Genomic DNA, 19,469 nt, shown 5'->3' on the forward strand with positions numbered 1-19,469 from the left:
GGGGGGGGGAAGGGGGGTTGTTTTGTTGGTTATTACCTACCTAGGTAACTGTTGAAGGTTAAGTAGATATCCGTCCAGGTATCTCTGGTCAAAATACTGAAGTAGTAGTTTCTTTATGACTGGTGTCTCTCCTGGGGGTGACGTTTGTCTGGGCTCTTTTTTGGGTTGAGTTTATACTTCTTCTCTTTTGATCGGCTGGAGTTGTTTCTGTTACCTTATCGGCTTCCGGGTTAAAACATACAGATTGTAGCGGGAATAATGAATGATAAGGACGGTGTTTGCACAATATTTAGGCGTTCTTGTCCTGTAACTAGCGAGATGTCTTCCCGCTGGACAAGGTCCTTTGGCCAGCAAGGTAGACAAAGCTGTGTTGGGAGGATGGTTTGGGTGCCTTCTCGCTATCGGCCTGATTTCTTGATCAGATCGTGAAGGTGACATGAGTTGATAACTGGCCCTTCTTGAATGTGTCTTGAGACGAATGGATTATGGATTATTATCATTATTATTATTACCTACCCCCCGGGGGGGCGCTGCCGCCGCCGTCACCGAAGACCCCTTGGATCATGTGCCTTAAAAAAAATAAAAAAATAAAAAAAATAAAAAAAATCCATCAGATACACACACGCCCGCTCACAAGCAAGCACAAGCAAACCAGCCAGACCGTCAGACAGACACCCAACACAAATATCAAGGACACAAAACAAAACAAAAACACAAAACGGCATAATTACAGAACCACACTCACAAGACACAATGGCAGAACCACAAACAAGCCAACCAACCAACAAAACGAGCACGCAAAACAAAACAGTGAAAGCAGAAAATGACGAACGGACGGGTACATGCAGCTAACAACTACCTGGGATCCTTCCCTGGGTGAAGATCCCATGTCTCCCATGTCCCATATCCCATGTCCCATGTTTTCATATTATTCCATATCCTCCTCCTCTTCATCCATCCGAAGTCGTTTGGTCTGTGCTCCCCCACCCTCTTTGTGCTCTTCTCTGTTATGCTCTGCTCTGTTCTGTTCTGATCTCAGGGCAGACAGAAACAGAAACAAAGTGAGTGGGCGGGTGTGTGAATGAGACCGGTCCGGTCTGTATCGGAGGTCGTTGGGTTGCCGGACTGCTGGATGGGGTCTGATGGGTGGGTGGATAAAATAACGATGTTAAATCACGAACTTGTTTCTTCCTATATATGTGTAAAAGAATGTGATGTCAGTCAGTCAGTCCACGGTGAGTTCTTGCCCAACCCTTTGCGACAGAGAGAGAGAGAGACAAACGGACAGCCGGCATACGTACCTTTTTTCTTATCGTACACCCTCTCATGAAATGAAGCAGAGATCTTCTTTTCTTCTCGTTCGTCCGTCCGTTCGTCTGTCGTCTCCATGCCATGGCATATTCAGGGCGTCCCAAGGCATCACCACCAAATCGACCTCCCCACCCACCTCGAACCGACAGGCGTGCGAGGGATGTGAGCATCCAGGTCATCCAGGTCCTCGCTCATCCCGGCCCCCGAGGAAGCAGAAAAAGGAGAAGCAGCAGAAGACTCGGACTCGAGCTCCGGAGTCGGCGGGTAGGCCAAGCCCTCATCGTTCTCCTCGTTCTCGCCCGAGTAGTACTCCTCGTCGTCGTCAGAGATGTACTGGAACTCGGTCGGGTCGGTGGGGTGAGGGGTGGTCCAGTGGTCGTTGGTGGGCGAGGAAGCTGAATTGGGGCTGTTGCTGGCTTGCTCCTCCTCCTCCTCCTCCTCCTCTGGCTCTGAGGTTGCGCCGGGATCGGAGTTGTCTTCGTGCTCCTCCTCCAGATCTGAGGCGTAGGTGGAAGTGAAATCAACCTCCATATCTGTGTCCCCATCCAGGTCAATATCCATATCCCCATTTAAAGTGTCCGTGTCCAGATCGGCGGGTGGTTCGGTATTACCATGGCCATCATGGAAGCCTTCGCCGGTATGGTTGGGGGTAGCGGGCTGGTCGGTGGTGGTGACCTCGATGCCCATGTCCTCGCCGTGTTGCTGCTTCTGAATCTCGCGCTGGGCGTCCACATCGCAAGCCGAATCCAGGTCCTCGCCCTCCGTTTCCGCAGTCGAACCGTTCCAGACCGAGGCGGAATCCCTTGCCCCCTCTCCGGCAAGGTTCTGTGAGCCGGCGGGGCTGGATCCCTCGAGTCCTTCAGCCGGAGCGAGCTGCTCGGCGAGAGTCGCCGCCCACTCAGCAACAGTAGTGGGGGTAATGGTACCACCAGCAGTCGTAGTTGTAGCCGATGAGATCAGGTTCTTTTGGTTGCCCCGCACCTCCAGCTCCGGAGCGATCCCGTTGTAGCAGTGATCACCACCGCTTCCCTGGAGCTTCGCGACGTCGTTGAGCTTCCGCTTGCGGTCCTCTCGATGGTGGTTGCGGCGGTGGTGCTTCTTCCTCTTCGGGCTCATCCCGCCATCCCCATCCTCAACACCGCTGCCCTCGTTCTTGTAGTCGCCGCCAGGGAAAGCGAACATCGACGGCGAGAGCAGCGTCCGGCGCCTGTAATTGGCAAAGTCCGCCGCTGTAAGCAGGCGGAGGCGCACCGGGTCGCGCCGGGGCTGTCCAGGGCGTGGGTTGTACCGGTAGCGGACCGGCGAGAAGGGAAGGGTGGTGGTACCCGGGGAGGTGGGGGTGGCGGGAGAGAAAGGGTCGGCGACTCCCTCGACCCCGACCGAGGTGTTGTTGCCGTTGTTGGCAGGGGTCGTGGGCTTGAAGACGTCATCGTCCTCGACGACGCCGTCGACGGAGTTACGGGTCGTAGTCGGCGCCATTTTGTCTTGTTCGATTCTGTGAAGGAAGAGGAAAGGAAGAGGTTAGGACCGCAGCGTTGAGATCGATTTATGGTCGTGGGGAACGCGGGGCAGAGAACGAAAGGACCGTTGGGGGGGCGCTTGGGCCAACTTACTCGTCAATGGGATCGGTACTCGTGATTTGATCGACCTGAGGTGAGAGATTGCAGGAAAGAGCGGAGATGAGATTGGAGAGGGAAGTTGATCGGGCCAGCCAAAAGGGATTTTCGAACAAGTAATCTGTGTCGTGGGCCTTAGGGCTGAAGTCCTCCTCGGCGTCCTTCTCGGCGTCGCTCTCGGCGTCGCGGAAGGGAGATGAGGTGAATGACTCGGGGCTGGAAAGGGGAAGGATGAACGCCTCGGGGCTGGGGAGGGGAGCGTTGAGGTCCTGCTCAACGCCCTCCTCGACGCTGCGCGTATAAGGGGTACCCGCCTTAACACTAGGGAGAGGAGAGCTGATGGCTTTCTTGATATTGTGGAGGCAGGGGCTGAAGGCCTCAGCACTAAGGGGAGAGCCGATGACATCCTCGACGTCACCAGCATAAGGGGTGAACGCCTCATCACTGAGGGGAGAACCGATGGCCTCCTCGACGACGCCAGCGCAAGGGGTGAATGCCTTAGCACTAGGGAGAGGAGAGTTAATAGTCTCCTTCATGTTGTGGTTGATATTGTGGAGGCAGGGGCTGAAGGCCTCAGCACTGAGGGGAGAGCCGATGACATCCTCGACGTCGCCAGCGTAAGGGGTGAACACCTCAGCGCTTGCGAGAGGAGAGGTGATAATCTCCTCAACGCTGGCGAGGGGAGAGCCCATCGAGGTGAAGTCACGGTAGCCCATGGTGGCGGGGTGGCCGTCGTTGCGTTGAGGAGCTGGACAGTATTGCCCCCGATGGCCTGGGCAGCTGTGGAGGTTGAGACGAGACGATGATGTTCACAGCCAGGAGAGTGAACGGCAGGAATGTGAGGGCGAGCTGGAGCAGCTGTAAAAGAAGTTCAGACGATGAGGTGAACTTCGCCGCCGCGCCCGTGGTAGAAGGGTGCTCAGTCGCTGCCGCCGTCGTAGAGGGTGCTCACTCACAGCAGGAGCGTAGGCTGGACCTCCAGTAGCTATAGAAGTTCACACGATGATCTTGAGCGCCAGGGGCGTAGCCACGTAAGATACACTCGCAGCAGGAGCCTGAGCTGGAGCTGGAGCAGCGACAGAGACACAGACGATAACTGCTCGTCGAGCTGCTGTCTTTACCCAGTCACAGCAGGAGCTGGACTCAAAGCAGCCGTAGGGGCTCAATGATCTTCACGCCCAGGAGTATGACCATAAAGAAGACGCTCAAGGCAGGAGCTGGAGCTAGAGTAGCCGGCCAGTCCAGACAATGATCTTAGCTGCCGGGGATGTTACAGCGGAAGCTGTCGTTGCGATGCGAGCTGGTGTAAGAGCCCAAGCAGCCGTAGAGGCAAGGACAGCAACCTTGTTGTTGGTCTGTGGACTTTGAGTATCTGTAGAGGCAGAGACAGCAGCCTTGCTATTTGGTGGAGTTCAAGTAGAGTCTTCAGACACAGCACAACCCAGAGTTATGCTGTGGCTGATGCTGCGATAAAGTCTGCAGGTTGCACTGGCTTCTATAGGTCGCAGAAGCCGTCGTGGGAAGTGAGTCGTTGGGGAAGCTCCGAGAATAGTGCTCGATCCGCTGCTCGTTCACAGACGTCGCCTCAGGAGCCGTCGCAAAGGGCACAGCTTCAATGTTCTTCAATGTTCTTCACGCCAAGGGTATGGCGACGTAGAACACGCTCACAGCAGGAACTGGAGCTGGAGTAGCCAACCAGTTCACACAATGATCTTGAGGGCCGGGGGCGTTAGGGCTGGGGGTGTAGCCCAAACAGCCGTAGAGTCCAAGACAGCAAGCCTGAAGTAGTTTGCTGGTCGGTGGAGTTCGAAGAGGCTCTTCAGCCGCAGTACAGCCTAGAGCTATGCCGTGGCCGTGGCGGCAACAATAGAGTGTCAATGTCGCGTCGGCTTCTATAGGTCGCGGAAGCCGTCGCGGAAGCCGTCGCGGAAGCTGTCGTGGAAGTCGTTGGGGAGACTCTCAAGGATAGGATTGTAAACCTTCAACGGTGGTACTCAATCCACTGCTCCCGTCGTTCACAGATATTGTCTTAGGAGCTGTTGTGAATAGAGCTGGTCTTGCAGATAGTATAGGTTGCAGCAGTTGTGGAAATCGTTGCGGATGCTACTACTCTTCCGGAAGCTGTCCGAGTAGGCCCGGAGCCGGAGGCACATACAGGAGCTGTCTCGGAGGTGTTCAATAGTCTTAGCAGACGTTATCTCGGAGCTGTATAGGTTGCTGAAGTTGTTGTGGGATCCGTCGTGGCGACCGGCGTGGCGACTACTGCTCTTCCGGAAGCTGCCCAGCTATGCTGAACAGCAGGGTGTACCAAATCACGCTTGGGCTGGCCGGGCTGCAGGTTATAGCAGTACCGGACGGGTGAGAAGGGCAGGGTTGGTCAGGGTGCTGGCTGAGGTGGCAATGGTCCTGGTCTAAGCCGGAGGCAGACAGACAAGCTGTCGCAGAGGTGTTCAATGGCCTCAGCGGTCTTGTCTCAGGAGCCGTCTCAAACAATATAGGTTGCTGAGCTCGTCGCGGCAGCCGTCGCGGAGGCTGCTGCCTTTCAGAAGCTGTCTCGGATAACTTGAGCTACGGGCGCGGTTGCAGCGGCGGTCGCAGCGACAGTCTCGGAGTCGTGGGCGGTGCGGATTTCGCAGCCGTCGATGGGTAGAGAGGTGCGGGAGGACCGGATTTCACTGTTGTTAACAGTGGAGGTATACGGCCGATGAGGATAAGGCGATCCAAGGCGGAAGAGGTGGAGGATTGAAGCGAGCACGGGGAGGTTTGTGGAGGTTGGATGTTGGAGAAGGGTAGAGGAAATAACGGTGATGTTCGTTGCTGTTGAGAAGGGTTAGAGGATAGAGCCGAGGAAAAGGAGCGAGGTAGCTGAGGTTGAAGAAGGAAAGCAACGAGCGAAGCTGGAAGTTCGGCGAGAAAGGAAGATGAAAATGTTGGAACCCTCTTGTTCACGGCTTCTTATAATCGCATAGATCTCATGCCTGAATAGCTGGTGTTGCTATTGTCGGCGGTGATATTATTGTGATGAGCACCGGCGCCTGTTGATATTGTGTGGTGCTGTATCAACATGAATAGGGGGTTCGTCCCGCCGTCTTATTGACAAAGGTTAAGGTTCTTCAGATAAAAAGGAGACAATAAGCTTTCCCAAGGTCTGCCTTCAGATAAAACCTAAGGACATCAATCCGACCACGTTAGCTTGGGACTAAAGGACCAGTAGCCAAAGACCAGATCACGTCGTATCCCCTCTCTTACCAGCTTATCGACGTCATAACAGTAAAAAAAACCTCCCTCTCATAAATCGCTTCAAACTCCAAACTCCAGATTAGGTTCCAAAGAGCCATTGACCCAAACCAACAATCACCACCCACACAAAGAAAGCCCAACGACCTTATTATCGACCAACCACTTACCCCTCCCTTCCTCAAGCAGCCTCAATCTCCTTCTGAGCAAACTTCCAAACATCCACCTCACCCGCCGTCAAACCCAACAGAACCCTCTCCCAATACCCAACCAGCGGCTCCTCGGGCAGCTCCAACGCCTGAGGCACCCTGCCGACACCCTCGCCCTCGACGCTCCCACCCCAGACCCACTTCCACTTATGATCCTCAGCCCCGATCGGGTACATAACCTCGGGAGGATACTCGGTCGACGTGGCAGCCCCGTTGGCACCGTTGGCACCGTTCGAGCCGTTGACACCATTGGCACCATTCACCCCATTAGGATATGCCACCTCACCCCTCCTCAGCTCGGGCGGTCCATTCTCCGCCAACTCCCTGACCTCGCTCTCCTCCTCCTCCGTCAACGCGCTGCCCTTGACCAACTTCCACGCCGCCGCGCCCCCCTTGACATCCTTCTTCTTCCCGTTCTTCTTGCCGTTCCCATCCGCCCCGTCCTGCCGCCCCGTCAGCGCCTCGCATCCCCACACCCCGCCCTCATCCAGCCCCAACCCCTGACACGCCAGCCTTACGCGCACGCTGGCGTGGATCCGCTCTCCCGTGCCCAGCAGCGGCTCGGTCGTGTCCTCGTTGGTGGTCTCGTCCACGCGCAGCGTCCTTCCGGGACGACGGACCGTCTTGCCCGCCCAGAGCGTCACCGTACTGGTCGGCTGGCGCATCGTTCCCAGGGCCCAGGGGCGGGCGCCGGCGCGGAGGAGCGCCGCGGGAGGAGTGGACTTGGGAGGCGGGTGCGGGGCCGGGCAGGTGTTTTGGCCGCTGAGGCGAAGGGTGCATTCGTCAATGTCGCGGATGGGCGGTGTGCGAGCCGGAGGCGAGGCGGGCGCGATGTAGATGGGGGTTGTAGCCCAGGGGAGGGGAGCAGAGACGTTTTTGGGCTTGGAGGTGGTGGCCGGAGTGTCGGAAGAACGGTAAAACACTTTGGTAAGGGAGCGTTTGAGAGTGGTGATGGGCGCATAGGCAACGTCGGGAAGGAGGCGGGACTCGGATACGGATGCGGGTGTCTTGACTGTGGCGGCGCCGGGAGAGAACGGATAAGGATGGGCAGCGGAGAAGCAGAGGGTGGCGTGGAAGATGGAGAGCATGCGGTTGTAGTTGAACTCGACGCCCAGAGACGAGAGCTGGTCGCACATCCAGGCGAGCGTGATGTCGGAGAGCTGCTGGTCCGGCCAACCACCGCCGATGTTTCCGTGGTTACCAGGGAACCAGACTTGCTTGAGGCGAGTGCGGCTGCCGGGGAGGCGCTCCCACAGAGACGGCCGGAACGCGTAGCGCGGCTCGTCGAGGGCGAGCGCCTGGAACGCGTTCTCGACCTTGTCCGAGATTTGCGTGTTGGTGAAGCGCCACTGGTCTGCCGAGCCACGGACGCCGATGACAGGCGCCGGCGGGATGCCCAGAGTGCCCACGGTGTCCCAGACAGCGAGGGCCTTGATGGTGATCGGGGTGATGCCATCCTGGAAGGTGTCGCGGGTGAAGCCGAGCTGCTTCAGGCCGAGCTTGTACTTGTGCATGCGGGCGTTCTCCCACTCGATCTTTGCCTGGCCATGGGACCCGTCATACTCCGGGATGCCGGGCACAAGAAACTCGTCAGGCTTGCGGTGCTTGTGGCCCATGTTCTCGTAGTCGTCGAAGATGGGGAAGAAGTAGTCGAGGCCGTCGGGGGTCAACAGGCCAATAGAACCGATCATGTCGGCGACAGACCGGGCCGTGAAGGCACCTCTTGAGAAGCCAATCAAGATGATTTCATCACCATCAACATAGTTGTTGCAGATGAAGTTGTAGACCTCGCGGATGTCGCAGTCCAGGCCCATGCCAAAGGCTCCGCCAGTGAGGCGGTCCAGGCTGCCAGCCGTACCCACGCCGGCGAAGTAGGTGATGACCTGAGGAGTGCCATCGGAGCAGGTCCGAGACAGAACTCGGGAGATGCGTGTCACGTTGGAGGGTGGCTCGCTGGAGTGGCGTTAGGATCATCAACAAGCAAACGTAAGAAGGAGGTATACTTACTTCTTCTCGCCCAACGAGTTCATCCAGGTGCCATCGCAGCACACGATGATGCGCTTGTGACGGCGGGCCAGAGTGACCGGCCCTGCGCCGTTGGAAGTGGTGGCGGCGACCGTCATTGTGTCGTCGTCGTCGTCGTCGTCGTCGTCGTCGTCGTCGTCGTCGTCGTCGACTCCTTGGATACGACGGGTGTTGGTGTGGAGAGAGAGGAGGGGATAGGGGAGGGGCTTATAGACACGGTGCCATAGAAACAGATCTCGAGGGAATGGGGATCCCGCGGTGATTTATACTAGATTCATACCAAACAGCCCCCCGGCATGGCGTTTGCCCTCCCTTCTCCAAACCGGTCAAGAGCGAATCTGAATCATCGTCTTGTCTTGTGGCCTCTGTCTCTCAGGCACCACCACCGCGGTTGGCGCCCAGCCTCCCTCGGTGACACCCCGTGGGCTGTGGTCCCCGTGGCCGGCGACGGCGTGCTGCAGTCAGATACAGGGGAGACATGGCCTGCAAAAGTGAACACATGGCACACAGTCTCCAGTGTTGGAGCCAGTGATACAGCTGGAGGCTTGCTTAAGGCTGGCGTGGGGACGGCGATCGACTCGGTGATGCATGACGCTAGGGTTGAAACGGAGTACTCGGGCCAAGCTCAGCTCTTGGCGATGCCGTCACACAGCGTTTGTCTTGGGGGTCGTTTTCCTTGGATGGAAACAGGGCTTGATGCTGTGGCTGCAGCTGGAGTGAGACTGGCTGGCTGAAAAGGAGTTGCTGCTAGTCTAATCAAGCTGTTGTGGTCCAATGCGTGGTGCTCGTTGATGCTCCTGGCGAAGTGCACATCCATGGATGTTTGTGTCACGGTTGATCTCGTTGGAATGGCTGCAAATGGGCGGGGTTATTGGGCATTATTTACATCATTGGTGTGGATAGACCAAGGCCGCTAGTGTAAAGAAGCTGGAAGATGGCAGAGGGGAGGCCGAGGCTGGGGTTTCCGGTTTGTTGGATCGAGAACAAAGACCGAGCAGGCGGTTGCTTGTGTGGATGGGAAATGCAGGCGCATATCCATGGGATTAGGTCAGAATCCATCATACAGGCCAACAACGGAATTCCATCAGCTCTCTCGATGAAGAGCGGGACCTGAGTATCAATTCTACCGAGTATGTATGTAGATACATCAATGCATGCAAACTCTAACCTGTATGTACGAACTGCAGACCCTTCTGAAGCCTGAAGCTGTTGCTTTCCCTGCCTCCTCTTTGCTCGGGGATGGCCGTGGTGAAGCAACTTGAATGAAGCTGCTGACGAAACGGTAATCTCAAAATGGATGCAATGTGAACGGTGATCTTGTCCATTACGGTTTTGGTCATTTTGTGTCCGTTGTTGTTCAGGATGGAGGGTAAATACAACCTCAACCCCTAGAAATGACCACCTCACTGGGCACCTCTGGGGACCTTGTAGTTGACCAGCTGACCACCACACCAGGATGGAACCTAGTCCAGAGTATAGGCAGATACTTCGCACTTGCATGTACATACATAGATTTGTAGTCAACAGGCCATGGATCCACAGCCCAACAATCACAGGCTACGCGTTCTCTGACCCCGACCTCAGTCAACCTTGCAAGGCACCACCACACCTCACTCTTTCATCCTGTGCCACTGTCAGGTAACTCCTCCTTCCAACTGATGACGACGACGACGACCCAGCCCTCATGTCACCGTCTTCCACTACCAACCAACAAAAATCCATGACATCATCGCCCACGCAGGAACCCATAGGTACATACCTACCCGAGCTAACGACGGACCATTCAAATCCTCTGGCGTCCCCTTCACCACCGTCACCCCTGCAAACTTAACACCTTCCGCGACACCCTCACCTCCTCCTCTCCCAGTTTCACTTCAATGTTGGTCGCCCAAAGGAAGTACAATAACTCCTAGGCAGGCCTGGGAGGCGGTGCTGGGTGGGTGGATGGCGTCGACAGAGGCGCAGGCGCAGCGGACGGTGAACACACGAAACCGATGTGGCGGATCTTACCCTCCCTGAATCCCGGATTCCAAATGGATCGGACAGTTGTAACATTCGCCAGAGTCAGGAGGACAAAGCTCGTGTATTTTTTATGGTTGCCAACCCCTTCCATCCGGCCTGGTCAACTCCCGCATCGCCTCCTCCGCCAGCTTCGGCCCATCTGCGCCGTGCACGTAGTACAGATCAATGCCCTCTGGACTCATCCGCTTCGAACTTTGTGCGCTCGCATTGCTGACGATGGTAAGAAAGGAGGGCTGCCGACATGTCACATGGCCAGGTTATATACCCTGAGTTCGCATCACGACAAGTGGAAATAAATCGGGGCACTTAAACCCCGTGTCTGGGCTGCACATGAACATCTGAACAAGGCTCAGTGATTTCGGTCGACCGTCCACAGAACAGGCCATGATTGATGTCGGCTCATCTCTTCAGTCGGCTTCGGCCGCTGCCTTGAGCAACTTCTTTGCCCGATCCACGGCAATATCGCAGATGGCCTAGTCACAGATTCATCTGTCAGCAAAACCTTTCCCATCTTCCCTGACACACACCGATGCAGGAGCATGTTTAAACGCGAAGGCAGAAAGAAGAAAAGGAAAAGGGCAAAAACCGTACCTCAACCCCCCTCCTCTCCTCCTCATCCAAGTCCCCCTTGTCAATCCTCTCCCGCATATCCTCCAAAATCACCCTCCTCGGCCGTCCATTCACCCACGTCACGTACCTCAACCCCGGAAACCGCGCTTCATACTCGGCGTTCAACCTCGCCAGCTCCTCCTCTTCCTTCTCCGCTTCCTCCAACGACGCCCCAGATCCAGACGAAGAAGAAGCGGCCCGCATCTTCCCCTGCTCCGCCGCGCTCAGGGCACTCAACTTTTCCGCCTCCCCTCCTCCGCCTGGGACAGGCTTCCTCCCCAGCCGGGGATGACTTCCCAGGATGTTATGCAACTTGCCCCTCGCCGCGGTGGCATCGACTCCTCCTCCCGCGGTAGAAGCCGTCTCAGCAAGCGCCAATAGCTTGCTCTTCACCACGTTCACGAGCCGTTCGTACCCCGCCACATCATCACTACCATCGTCATCCCCCTTCTCGAGGGCCTCAACCAGCGCAGGCACCGCAATTGAGTGGAGCGTGGCGGACGGTTCGAAGAGGATGTCGAGGACTTCGGGGAGCAGGGGAGTGTGGTTGTCGGGGGGAGCGGTCTTCCCGTCCGAGACGGCGGCGCGGAGGGCGGCGAGGGTGGGGAGGGTTGGTAGGTCTACTGCCGCTGCTGACGTCATGGCTGTTGTTGGTGTTGTTCTGTTTCTGTGGCCGTCGAGGCTAGGTAAGGGAGGTACGGAGGTCGTCGAGCACGGCTCGCTGGGATTTGAATCTGCTCTGTATGTGTAGTAACCGGGTATGGAACCCGACGATTCGTTCGTTTACTTCGTCTCGCGTGTCTTTTCAACACTTCCGAAAAGCTTCGGGAGGCTGGCCAGGGAAAGGTATCTGGAAGTGAGGCGTATTCGGATCCAATCCGGGCCGAGATGAAGTAACCTTCCTTTCGGTGGTCGAGCACGCACGTTGGCGGTGGAATCGCCTGTTATATCAACGTCGTCGGATGATCCAAGGGCTGGGAAAAGAAATGTAAGGGAAGGATGACGAGCAGACCGGGAGGGGCGATCTCAAGAGGAAAGTTGATAACAGTGACGTAGAGATAGGCCAAACTCACCTGCCCAGAGATAAGGACCCAGAAGGTTGGGCACAACGTGGACCTGGACAGCCCGGCCCCGCAAACAACCTGAAGCGCGGGAGACGCGGGAGCTCGCAGCGGGAGCTCCCGGTAGGTCACAGCGCGAGAGTGGCGCTGTCGAGTGGGTGGGTTTCGCCGGGAACCCGCCGCGCTGGGCTCCAAGGCTGGCCCCCCTGACTGCCGTGCCCGATGGAAGCGATAATCAACACAAGATGATATCAAACATCCAAGAGCCTCGACCTCGACCGGAGTTCTTATCAGGCCTCTTACACCGTTTCACATGTTCCATAAGACAGGCATTTCTGCCGTGTAACGTCTCTCTGGCATTTTCTCAACGAATGCTCATGTTTTTTTATTGTGCATGCGCCAAACTTCTTCGCCCCTCGACCCCTTTTCTTGACGCCAGGTGTTCTCATGCTATGATGCTTGCTTCCAACCATGAAACCCGTACGTATCCCATGACATGCCGCCATACACCGGATAATGCAAAAACAAACGCCGAACCCATGTGCGACCCAAAGCACCGCTACCAGAGCCATTAACCCAAACATTCCGTCCGCCGGATTCGAGACTGCCGGCCATGGCAACCAAACCAGAAACAAAAATCCTCCCACGATAAAGATGGGGTATCCAGATATGCAACAGTCCTCCCAGTCCAACATATCCAAGCCGTCAACCAAGTGCTCACTGAGATGCGTCCAAATATATAACGGACAGCCTCGTTAGCTCCCCTATATCGCCGCGGGGATTCCGTCCAAATCATCCAGATAATCTTCAAAACTGTCCGACCCCGAGCTTCCCGATTCGTCGTCCGAATCTCCCTGGCCGCCCGAGCCGCCAAAAATGACGCTGAAATCAGCATACACACCAGTCCCGTCGTCATCCTCGTCGTCCAGGTCGTCCTCATACCGGCTCTCGAGCTCCGACGTCGGGAACGCCATGCTGTCGTCGTCCACCGAGAGGTCGTCCATGTCGTCAAGCGCCGTGAACGGCCCGCTCACACGCAGCTCTGGTGAGCGCATCGGCCGCAGCTTGGGGCTGGGAATGCGGAGGCACGTTTGTGCCGGTGCAGGATGGTACGGTGTGGGATTGCCGGACGTTGGCGCCATGATGGGCGAACTCGTCGGTCTCGCGACCACCCCAACAGCAGCGCGGAGCGGCTGGATCACATCCACGAGGAATCGCCCCCCGACAAAAGCCGTCGAGCCGTGGCTCTGGCGGAAAGCGGCCGCCTTGTCGGCAAGATCTGGGAACGGCACGCTGACCCGCTCGGCGGCGGCGGCGCACACGCGCGCTCTTAAGCTGTTAAGCACCGCGGCCCTCCGGAGCCAGGTCGACGGGTTCGGCTGCCGGGATGCCACACCGGCAGCACCATGAAGCCGCCTGGCGGACATGATGGCGGCGATCTTGGTGATTCTCTTGTCCCCCGACGTCAAGGCATCGCGGTTGAGGACGCTTGGCGCGGGGAGCGAAAACGGCTGCGCGAGGCGTGATGTGACGAGCTCGCGGCGCAAGCGTCGCTTCTTACACGGCAGCTCGGATGTGTTTGGCCCGTCGACATCCGTGTCTGGCCTCCTGCGTTTGAGACACAGGCGAGGAGGCTTCGGGGCAGGTGAGGGTTGAGCAAAGCTAAACTCGAAGTTCTCGGCCAGCCGTGGCCGAGAAAAAACGAGCGAAGGATGAAATGTTGAAGGCAAGAGGCGCCAGCAAACCTCGGTGGGTTCGGGCACGCTAGGGAGCTTCTCGAGAGGGCCCAAGACGGCGGCGACCTTGGGTGTCCGGCGACTGCGGCAACCGGCAATGCCGACCTTGGAGATTTCCAGCAACCGATTGCTCAGGTCTGAGATGTCGGGGGTCTGGAACAAGGCGGCTTCCAGTTCCGCGCGGGACTGGCGGAGTTGGCGGGTTCCAAAGTTCCATGATCCGTACGGCTCCAGGCCGGTTCCAAATGGCTGGAGCTGGACTCCCATGGCGGTCATGGCGAGAGTGTCAACTAACAGCAGCCAAAGACAGAGAGGGCCTTGGTTCCCTGGGCGAATAGTGAATGCTAGCACATGCTCGATTGATCGTCCAAAGAATGTGAGTAGGTGGTGGTTCGGCGCTCAGGGCTGGATGAGGGAGAGCGGCGTTGGTCGAAGTGAGAAGACGTCGAGATCTCAGCAGTGTGCGGGGTTGATGGTGGGCGGTGAACCAAGGGAAAGGAGGTCTAACTCGACATGCTCTTCAAGTTTGCTGCTGTGTATGTGTGTGAGTGTGCGCGCAGTGGTAGTCTCGACCCCAAAATCAGTGTGACCGAAAAGAGAGGTCCGTCAACCACGTGTTGGATTGATGGGACGTGGGGTTCCGAGATGTCAGGAGGGAAAGAAAGTGGTGGAGGGGAAAAAAGCAGAGCAGGCGAGCGGGATGGAAGCGAAACGGATGTGCGTGTTCGCAGGGACCGTGGTATGTATAAAGGATGTGGAAATCCAAGCTGTCGGTGCCGGGTGGAGAAAAGTGGGCGGCGATCTCTCGTTCCACACGACAGGCCTGGGGCGGGCAGCAGGGTCAGCAGCACAGAGACAGCAATGAGTGTCGTGTGCTTCCTGGTGGCTGTCGGGACTAGCTAACGACACTAGCGGGGAGAAGTGGCCAGGGTCGCCCTGGTCAAATGTGGCTGCATGGCATCAAGTCCCAACAGAGCAATTTCTGGGGATGGGAGGGGGGTGGGAGGGGTTTAATCCGGGGTTGAGAGCGAAATCCGTCTCTCAATGGTCGACGATGGTGAGTGGCGCGGGAGGAGCTGGACGCGAGACGCAGACCAGTCCACTTGACAGCGTGTGGTGAGCGACAGGGCGTGTGTGAGACCGAAAGAGGGGTGTGTCCCTTCTTCTCCTCCCAAGTGCAGTGGTGTACAGCTTCGGGAACACGCGGCAGTCAGGCGACACTAGAGAATCGAGGAATCGAGTCCGAAGGCAGCCGACAAAGGAGTAGGTACTATGCGCCTATACTCATGCTTTGGCAGCCAAATCCGCTGCTCGGCGATGGATGCGGCGGTGTCCTCCGTAGTTATTACACGGCAGACGAGGAAGTCTCAAGTCGTTTCTCTGTCCTCTCGGCGTGCGGCTCCAAGGCTGGACGTGTGTGTGTGTGTCTGTGTGTGTGTGCTACTATTCGTACTCAAAGCAGTTAGTAGTTAACTAATGTCAATCTCAACTGCAATTCGACGCCTTCCAACCCCAGGCGACAGCAAATGGCAGCAACGCGACAGCGAGACGCAGCTAATAGTAGCAGGAAATAGCCAGAGAGAGTCGAGTTGAACAAGGCCAACGAGGCTCTCTCTTCCCCGTCTCTTCCCCGTCTTTTCAGTTTCGGGTAAAACGGGTGCGCAGTAGCGAGAAACCGCCAAGCTGGAGGTTTTCCGTCCTGCTCCTCGACTTGACTTCAGTCCAGAAAGCCAAATAATGGCCGCGGAGATGAGATCAGCCGGCGGTGGTGGCTTTGCAGCGCAATGAGACAGGGCAAGTAGAATCAGCAAGAGATGCTTCTTCGTCGTGGTGTTGCTTGAGGTGTCGTGTGCCTTGGGCTGAGTCGTCTTCTGTTCCAGGTTCATGCCCAAGGGAACACAGAAGTCTGGGGTTGATCATTTCCGAGCTGCAGAATTGCTTTTCCTCAAAAGTCCATTCCCTGTCCTTGTTGACTTCAACGTGCCCTCTTTCCCCTGCTCAGCCCGAGGTCCTCGTGTCTTGCCCTTGCCCTTCATCCTCCCCTCCCTCTGCTGCTCTGCTGCTCTGCTGTTTCCTTCAACACCCTAGACGGCCACTCCCCTGTTCGCCTGCCTTTCTGTCATTGGTGGACTCCTCGCTCAGCAGGGGGCGCAAGGAGCCCGGATCCCTGCTTGCAAAGGGCCCCCCTTGTCCTAACCTGGAAGGAACCACTTGGATCTCATGCATCCTTGCCAAAATTGTCACGTCACCTCGAGAAATGCATCTCCTTGACTTTTTTTTTTGTCTTTGGCTCTCTGCTTCGCATTTGGCTCCGTTGCCATTGCCGTCATCATCGTCGCTGGCCTCTCTTTCGAGACTGGGACAAATAAGGGCCGGGACTTGCTATACAATCGGGATTCAACGGCATTCTGGCATGTAGTACATACCAAATTACTCCGTTCTCCGTAGTCTAGATGTTTAACATCGTCCACTCGGCTATGCACGATGTACGATGTAATTTGTATTGTTGCGCCCGACAACGGTGGAATCCTCCGGGAATGTTTTGCCAAACATGGAATTGACGTCGACACTTCTCATACCAGTATTCTCAGACCGCCTCCATCGAAAAAAAAAGTGGTAGGTCGTGGACGTGCTGGCGGGCGTTGATGCTGAATTTTCTTTTGTGTGACCCGAAAGATTCCATAGGCCTTCGGGCTGCGTCCAACTCCGGATCATCATCAGGCTCAGGTCGCTTTTGACCAGCACCAGGACAAGAACCACCAGAGCGCAACACAAGACTCGTCGAGGCGGAAAGCTCCGCGCAGAATTCGGCTCCCAAAGCGAACCCCGGCCTGCTGGCTCAGCATTTGCGGGGAAAGGGGGGCTCGGCACACAGCCTGGCAGAACACCAAGACCCACTGTCCGTCGGTTCGCAGGGGCTCTTGAGTGGCTCCCTTCCCCTCTCTCGTAGCCCTTGGTGTTGAGGAGAAGCGAACGGCTGCAACGCCAGGTTGATGGGTCCAGTTTCCAACGAAACACACAAACGACACGAACATGACCCAAAAGTCCCAAGGATCCATGGATCCATGGATGCTTCCCACAGACTTGGATCTCTGAACTCCCTGCCCTGGGAAGATGGCTCTCGATATGAGTATCGACTTGGGTTGACTGCTCTCATCCCCAGTCCCTCGAAGCGCTGAGGACCTGCTCCAACGACAGGTTGGCAAAACTAAACCACTTCAGCGCTGTACGTAACGTTATTGTCCAGCTGCAGCAGCCAGCCCAGCCAGCCTAACCCGGCTGGGTAATGCGATTCGAACGCGGTCGCAGGGTCGACTCGAATTTCCTGTCAAAGTGAGAGACAGGAGAAGGAAGGTCGCATTGTGTTCGTCTTCGCTGGCTGCGACAGGAGAGGTCCAGCGGACTGATGACAGCGCGCCCGGCCGACGCAGGGCGCACACCTCCAAAAGCAGCTTGCTGCAGATGGGAACGGGGAAAAGCTCATTTGCAGCGGGTTTCAAAGGGCCCGGATGCCCTGGGTGTCACGCGACGCAAGCAATGGAACACACCCGGGCCGGGCAGCGCCGGGTCTGCGTCGCCAAAAACCACGCAACCATGGTCGCCGGTGTGGGAACGAAGTCCGGTGAGGAATGGAGGCATGGCTTGGATGGTCGCCGAGAAACTGTGTACGAGTACGTGCCTGCATACCTACATACAGTACGTTCCATGGAGCACACAGAACAGAGGGTAGGGAGCCGCTCGCTGCACAGGTCTCCAGCGACTACTCCGTAGGAATCACCAGATCTCATACGCTGGGGGCGTCCGTACAAAACAACGGAGACAGCACCTAAGTGTATGCTCACCGAGATCAAGAGTTTGCCTCGGCTGTAGTTGACTAGCGGACGGAAGGCCGTCAAAGAAAGGGAAAGCTCAGTGTGCTCTGGCACAACCATCAGGCCATGTCTTTGTACAGTACCCTAGAGCGCCATCCGGATGGTCAAATTAAGGTTGACAATGCTGGGTCCGATATGGTCTGAGCTTCTACGCTACCTACCTCACTTCTCCACAAGTGGTCCTGTCAAAACAAGGGCAAAAATAGTTTGTAGGGATACCCAGAGATAGTAGTGGACACAACTACTAGTAGCGTACGATGTTGATCGGATGCGAGGTCAAGCGTGCGCCAGATTACAATCTTGATGCGACATGCCAGATCGGAAGAACTCGACACCTAGGTGGGTGTGTCAACCGGCTGTCTTGTTTTGTGTGTTCCGCAAGTGTTGCACGACGTTTTTGAAGCCCGGCAGGCAGAAGAGGGTCCAGTGTCTTGCTGTGGCCCGAACCTGGTGTACGTTTGTTATGAGGTCAGGTTCTTGCCCCGTCTAACGCTTCACTGGCGCCAATGGTCTAGCGGTTAGGATTCAACCCTTCCAAGGTTGAGGTGGGGGTTCGACTCCCTCTTGGCGCAAGGTTTCTGTTTTGCTTGTAAACCATTTTTTGGTGTTTTGCATGTTTTGCATGTTGATCTAGGAGTGGTTCGCAAATTTCATTTTTGTCGTTTTGGGTTGCGTCGGTGTTGTGCGGTTGTGATGGCAAAACTGCCCATCGCCACCCCAGCATCAAGGAAACTTGGCTGTTGCTCGGTGTCTCTGGATGGATGGAGGTCGTCGGGCGGAGCCGCCGACTCACCATCCCCCTCTCCTCCCCTCCTTTCTGTGTAATCATCCAGCGGTACGGAGTAGTGGTGGTGGTGTCAACACCAAAAACCTCAGGTCTGGCTGCATCGCATTCCTTCACTGCAGATGGTGGCGACCGACGGCCGGAGCCTTACCGTCTCCTGTAGTGGTGTGGAGGCATTTCTGAGGGACTAAGGCAACTTGATCCCCCCTTTGACCCCTTTGACATCAGAATTGTCCCTGAGGTCCAAGATGCAAAGCCACCAATGACACGACAGCGAATGTCGCATCTGCCCTCCCTGACACACGCCAGCACTCCGTAACCGGAGTCCCAAGACAACGGATCGCGCATGCGTGCGGCTGCTGCAGAGCACAACATGGACTTTCCACTGCCTTCGGTCTTGTCCGTTGCTGCTAGTTACTGCTGCTGTCTGTTCCTCTTCTGCAAGCTGCTGGGAGCAAGGTGGGGGAGGTAGGGAGGGGGTCACAGGTGAGGACTCGGGTGCCTGACCTCTGGTCTGAGGCCTCACGGGCGTGGAGGGGCAAGAGGCCAGCGGAGCAAAACGGACGACACGTCGGAGATGAATGAGGATGGTTACCCGACGATGATGACGTTCGGCAGCCTCGGAGAAAAGAAGCTTCCAGGTTTCATACATAGAAAGTTCACACCGGGGTGAGCAGCAGCACATGGCAAAGCAAAACCGGCTTGGAAACAGGAGAATGGGATTGTGTTTGGCCCGAACCTGGAACGGTTTAACAGGCCTGCCGACAGAAGTACAAAATGACAATCATCATCATCATCAGCAGACGCCAGCCATCCTTCAGTCATCAGATCAGCCCGGTCCCAGCGCCCTGTTTGGGTTTGGATCCGGGCAGTTGAATCAAGTGGACAGGCCAAACCGTCGTTGGTCGTGTCGTTTTGGTCGACATGTTCCCCCACCTAAGGCGCTTGGGTTGGGCGTTGAGGGGTTGTGGCGTCATGTGTGGCTCC

General features: G+C 56.6%; 5 protein-coding genes and 1 non-coding gene across 6 annotated transcripts; 2 read left to right on the top strand and 4 right to left on the bottom strand.

The window, feature by feature from the left end:
• Positions 1 to 310: 310 nt before the first annotated feature.
• Positions 311 to 3,643, bottom strand: VTJ04DRAFT_31 (uncharacterized protein; the record flags this gene model as incomplete). Its single annotated transcript, XM_069360962.1, has 3 exons — positions 311 to 413; positions 1,448 to 2,806; positions 2,925 to 3,643. 3 exons carry the CDS (start codon positions 3,641 to 3,643, stop codon positions 311 to 313), a joined length of 2,181 nt encoding a protein of 726 aa, XP_069222641.1.
• Positions 3,644 to 6,345: 2,702 nt separating this feature from the next.
• Positions 6,346 to 8,496, bottom strand: VTJ04DRAFT_32 (uncharacterized protein; the record flags this gene model as incomplete). The annotated part of the gene is made up of 2 exons (XM_069361073.1): positions 6,346 to 8,326; positions 8,381 to 8,496. The coding sequence occupies 2 exons, from the start codon at positions 8,494 to 8,496 to the stop codon at positions 6,346 to 6,348; spliced, it is 2,097 nt and encodes a 698-aa protein (XP_069222642.1).
• A 2,331-nt stretch (positions 8,497 to 10,827) lies between these two features.
• Positions 10,828 to 11,671, bottom strand: VTJ04DRAFT_33 (uncharacterized protein; the record flags this gene model as incomplete). The annotated part of the gene is made up of 2 exons (XM_069361184.1): positions 10,828 to 10,893; positions 11,012 to 11,671. The coding sequence occupies 2 exons, from the start codon at positions 11,669 to 11,671 to the stop codon at positions 10,828 to 10,830; spliced, it is 726 nt and encodes a 241-aa protein (XP_069222643.1).
• Positions 11,672 to 12,606: 935 nt separating this feature from the next.
• VTJ04DRAFT_34 (uncharacterized protein) lies at positions 12,607 to 12,849 on the top strand (the record flags this gene model as incomplete). Its single annotated transcript, XM_069361295.1, has 1 exon — positions 12,607 to 12,849. The coding sequence occupies one exon, from the start codon at positions 12,607 to 12,609 to the stop codon at positions 12,847 to 12,849; it is 243 nt and encodes an 80-aa protein (XP_069222644.1).
• Positions 12,850 to 12,854: 5 nt separating this feature from the next.
• On the bottom strand, positions 12,855 to 14,102 carry VTJ04DRAFT_35 (uncharacterized protein; the record flags this gene model as incomplete). The annotated part of the gene is made up of 1 exon (XM_069361406.1): positions 12,855 to 14,102. One exon carries the CDS (start codon positions 14,100 to 14,102, stop codon positions 12,855 to 12,857), a length of 1,248 nt encoding a protein of 415 aa, XP_069222645.1.
• Positions 14,103 to 18,198: 4,096 nt separating this feature from the next.
• Positions 18,199 to 18,270, top strand: VTJ04DRAFT_t2. The gene has a single exon. It is a non-coding gene; the product is annotated as a tRNA-Gly (tRNA).
• Positions 18,271 to 19,469: the final 1,199 nt, after the last annotated feature.

Source organism: Mycothermus thermophilus, assembly GCF_041956435.1.
Source record: "Mycothermus thermophilus strain CBS 625.91 unplaced genomic scaffold VTJ04scaffold_1, whole genome shotgun sequence".
In the NCBI taxonomy this organism is placed as follows: domain Eukaryota; kingdom Fungi; phylum Ascomycota; class Sordariomycetes; order Sordariales; family Chaetomiaceae; genus Mycothermus; species Mycothermus thermophilus.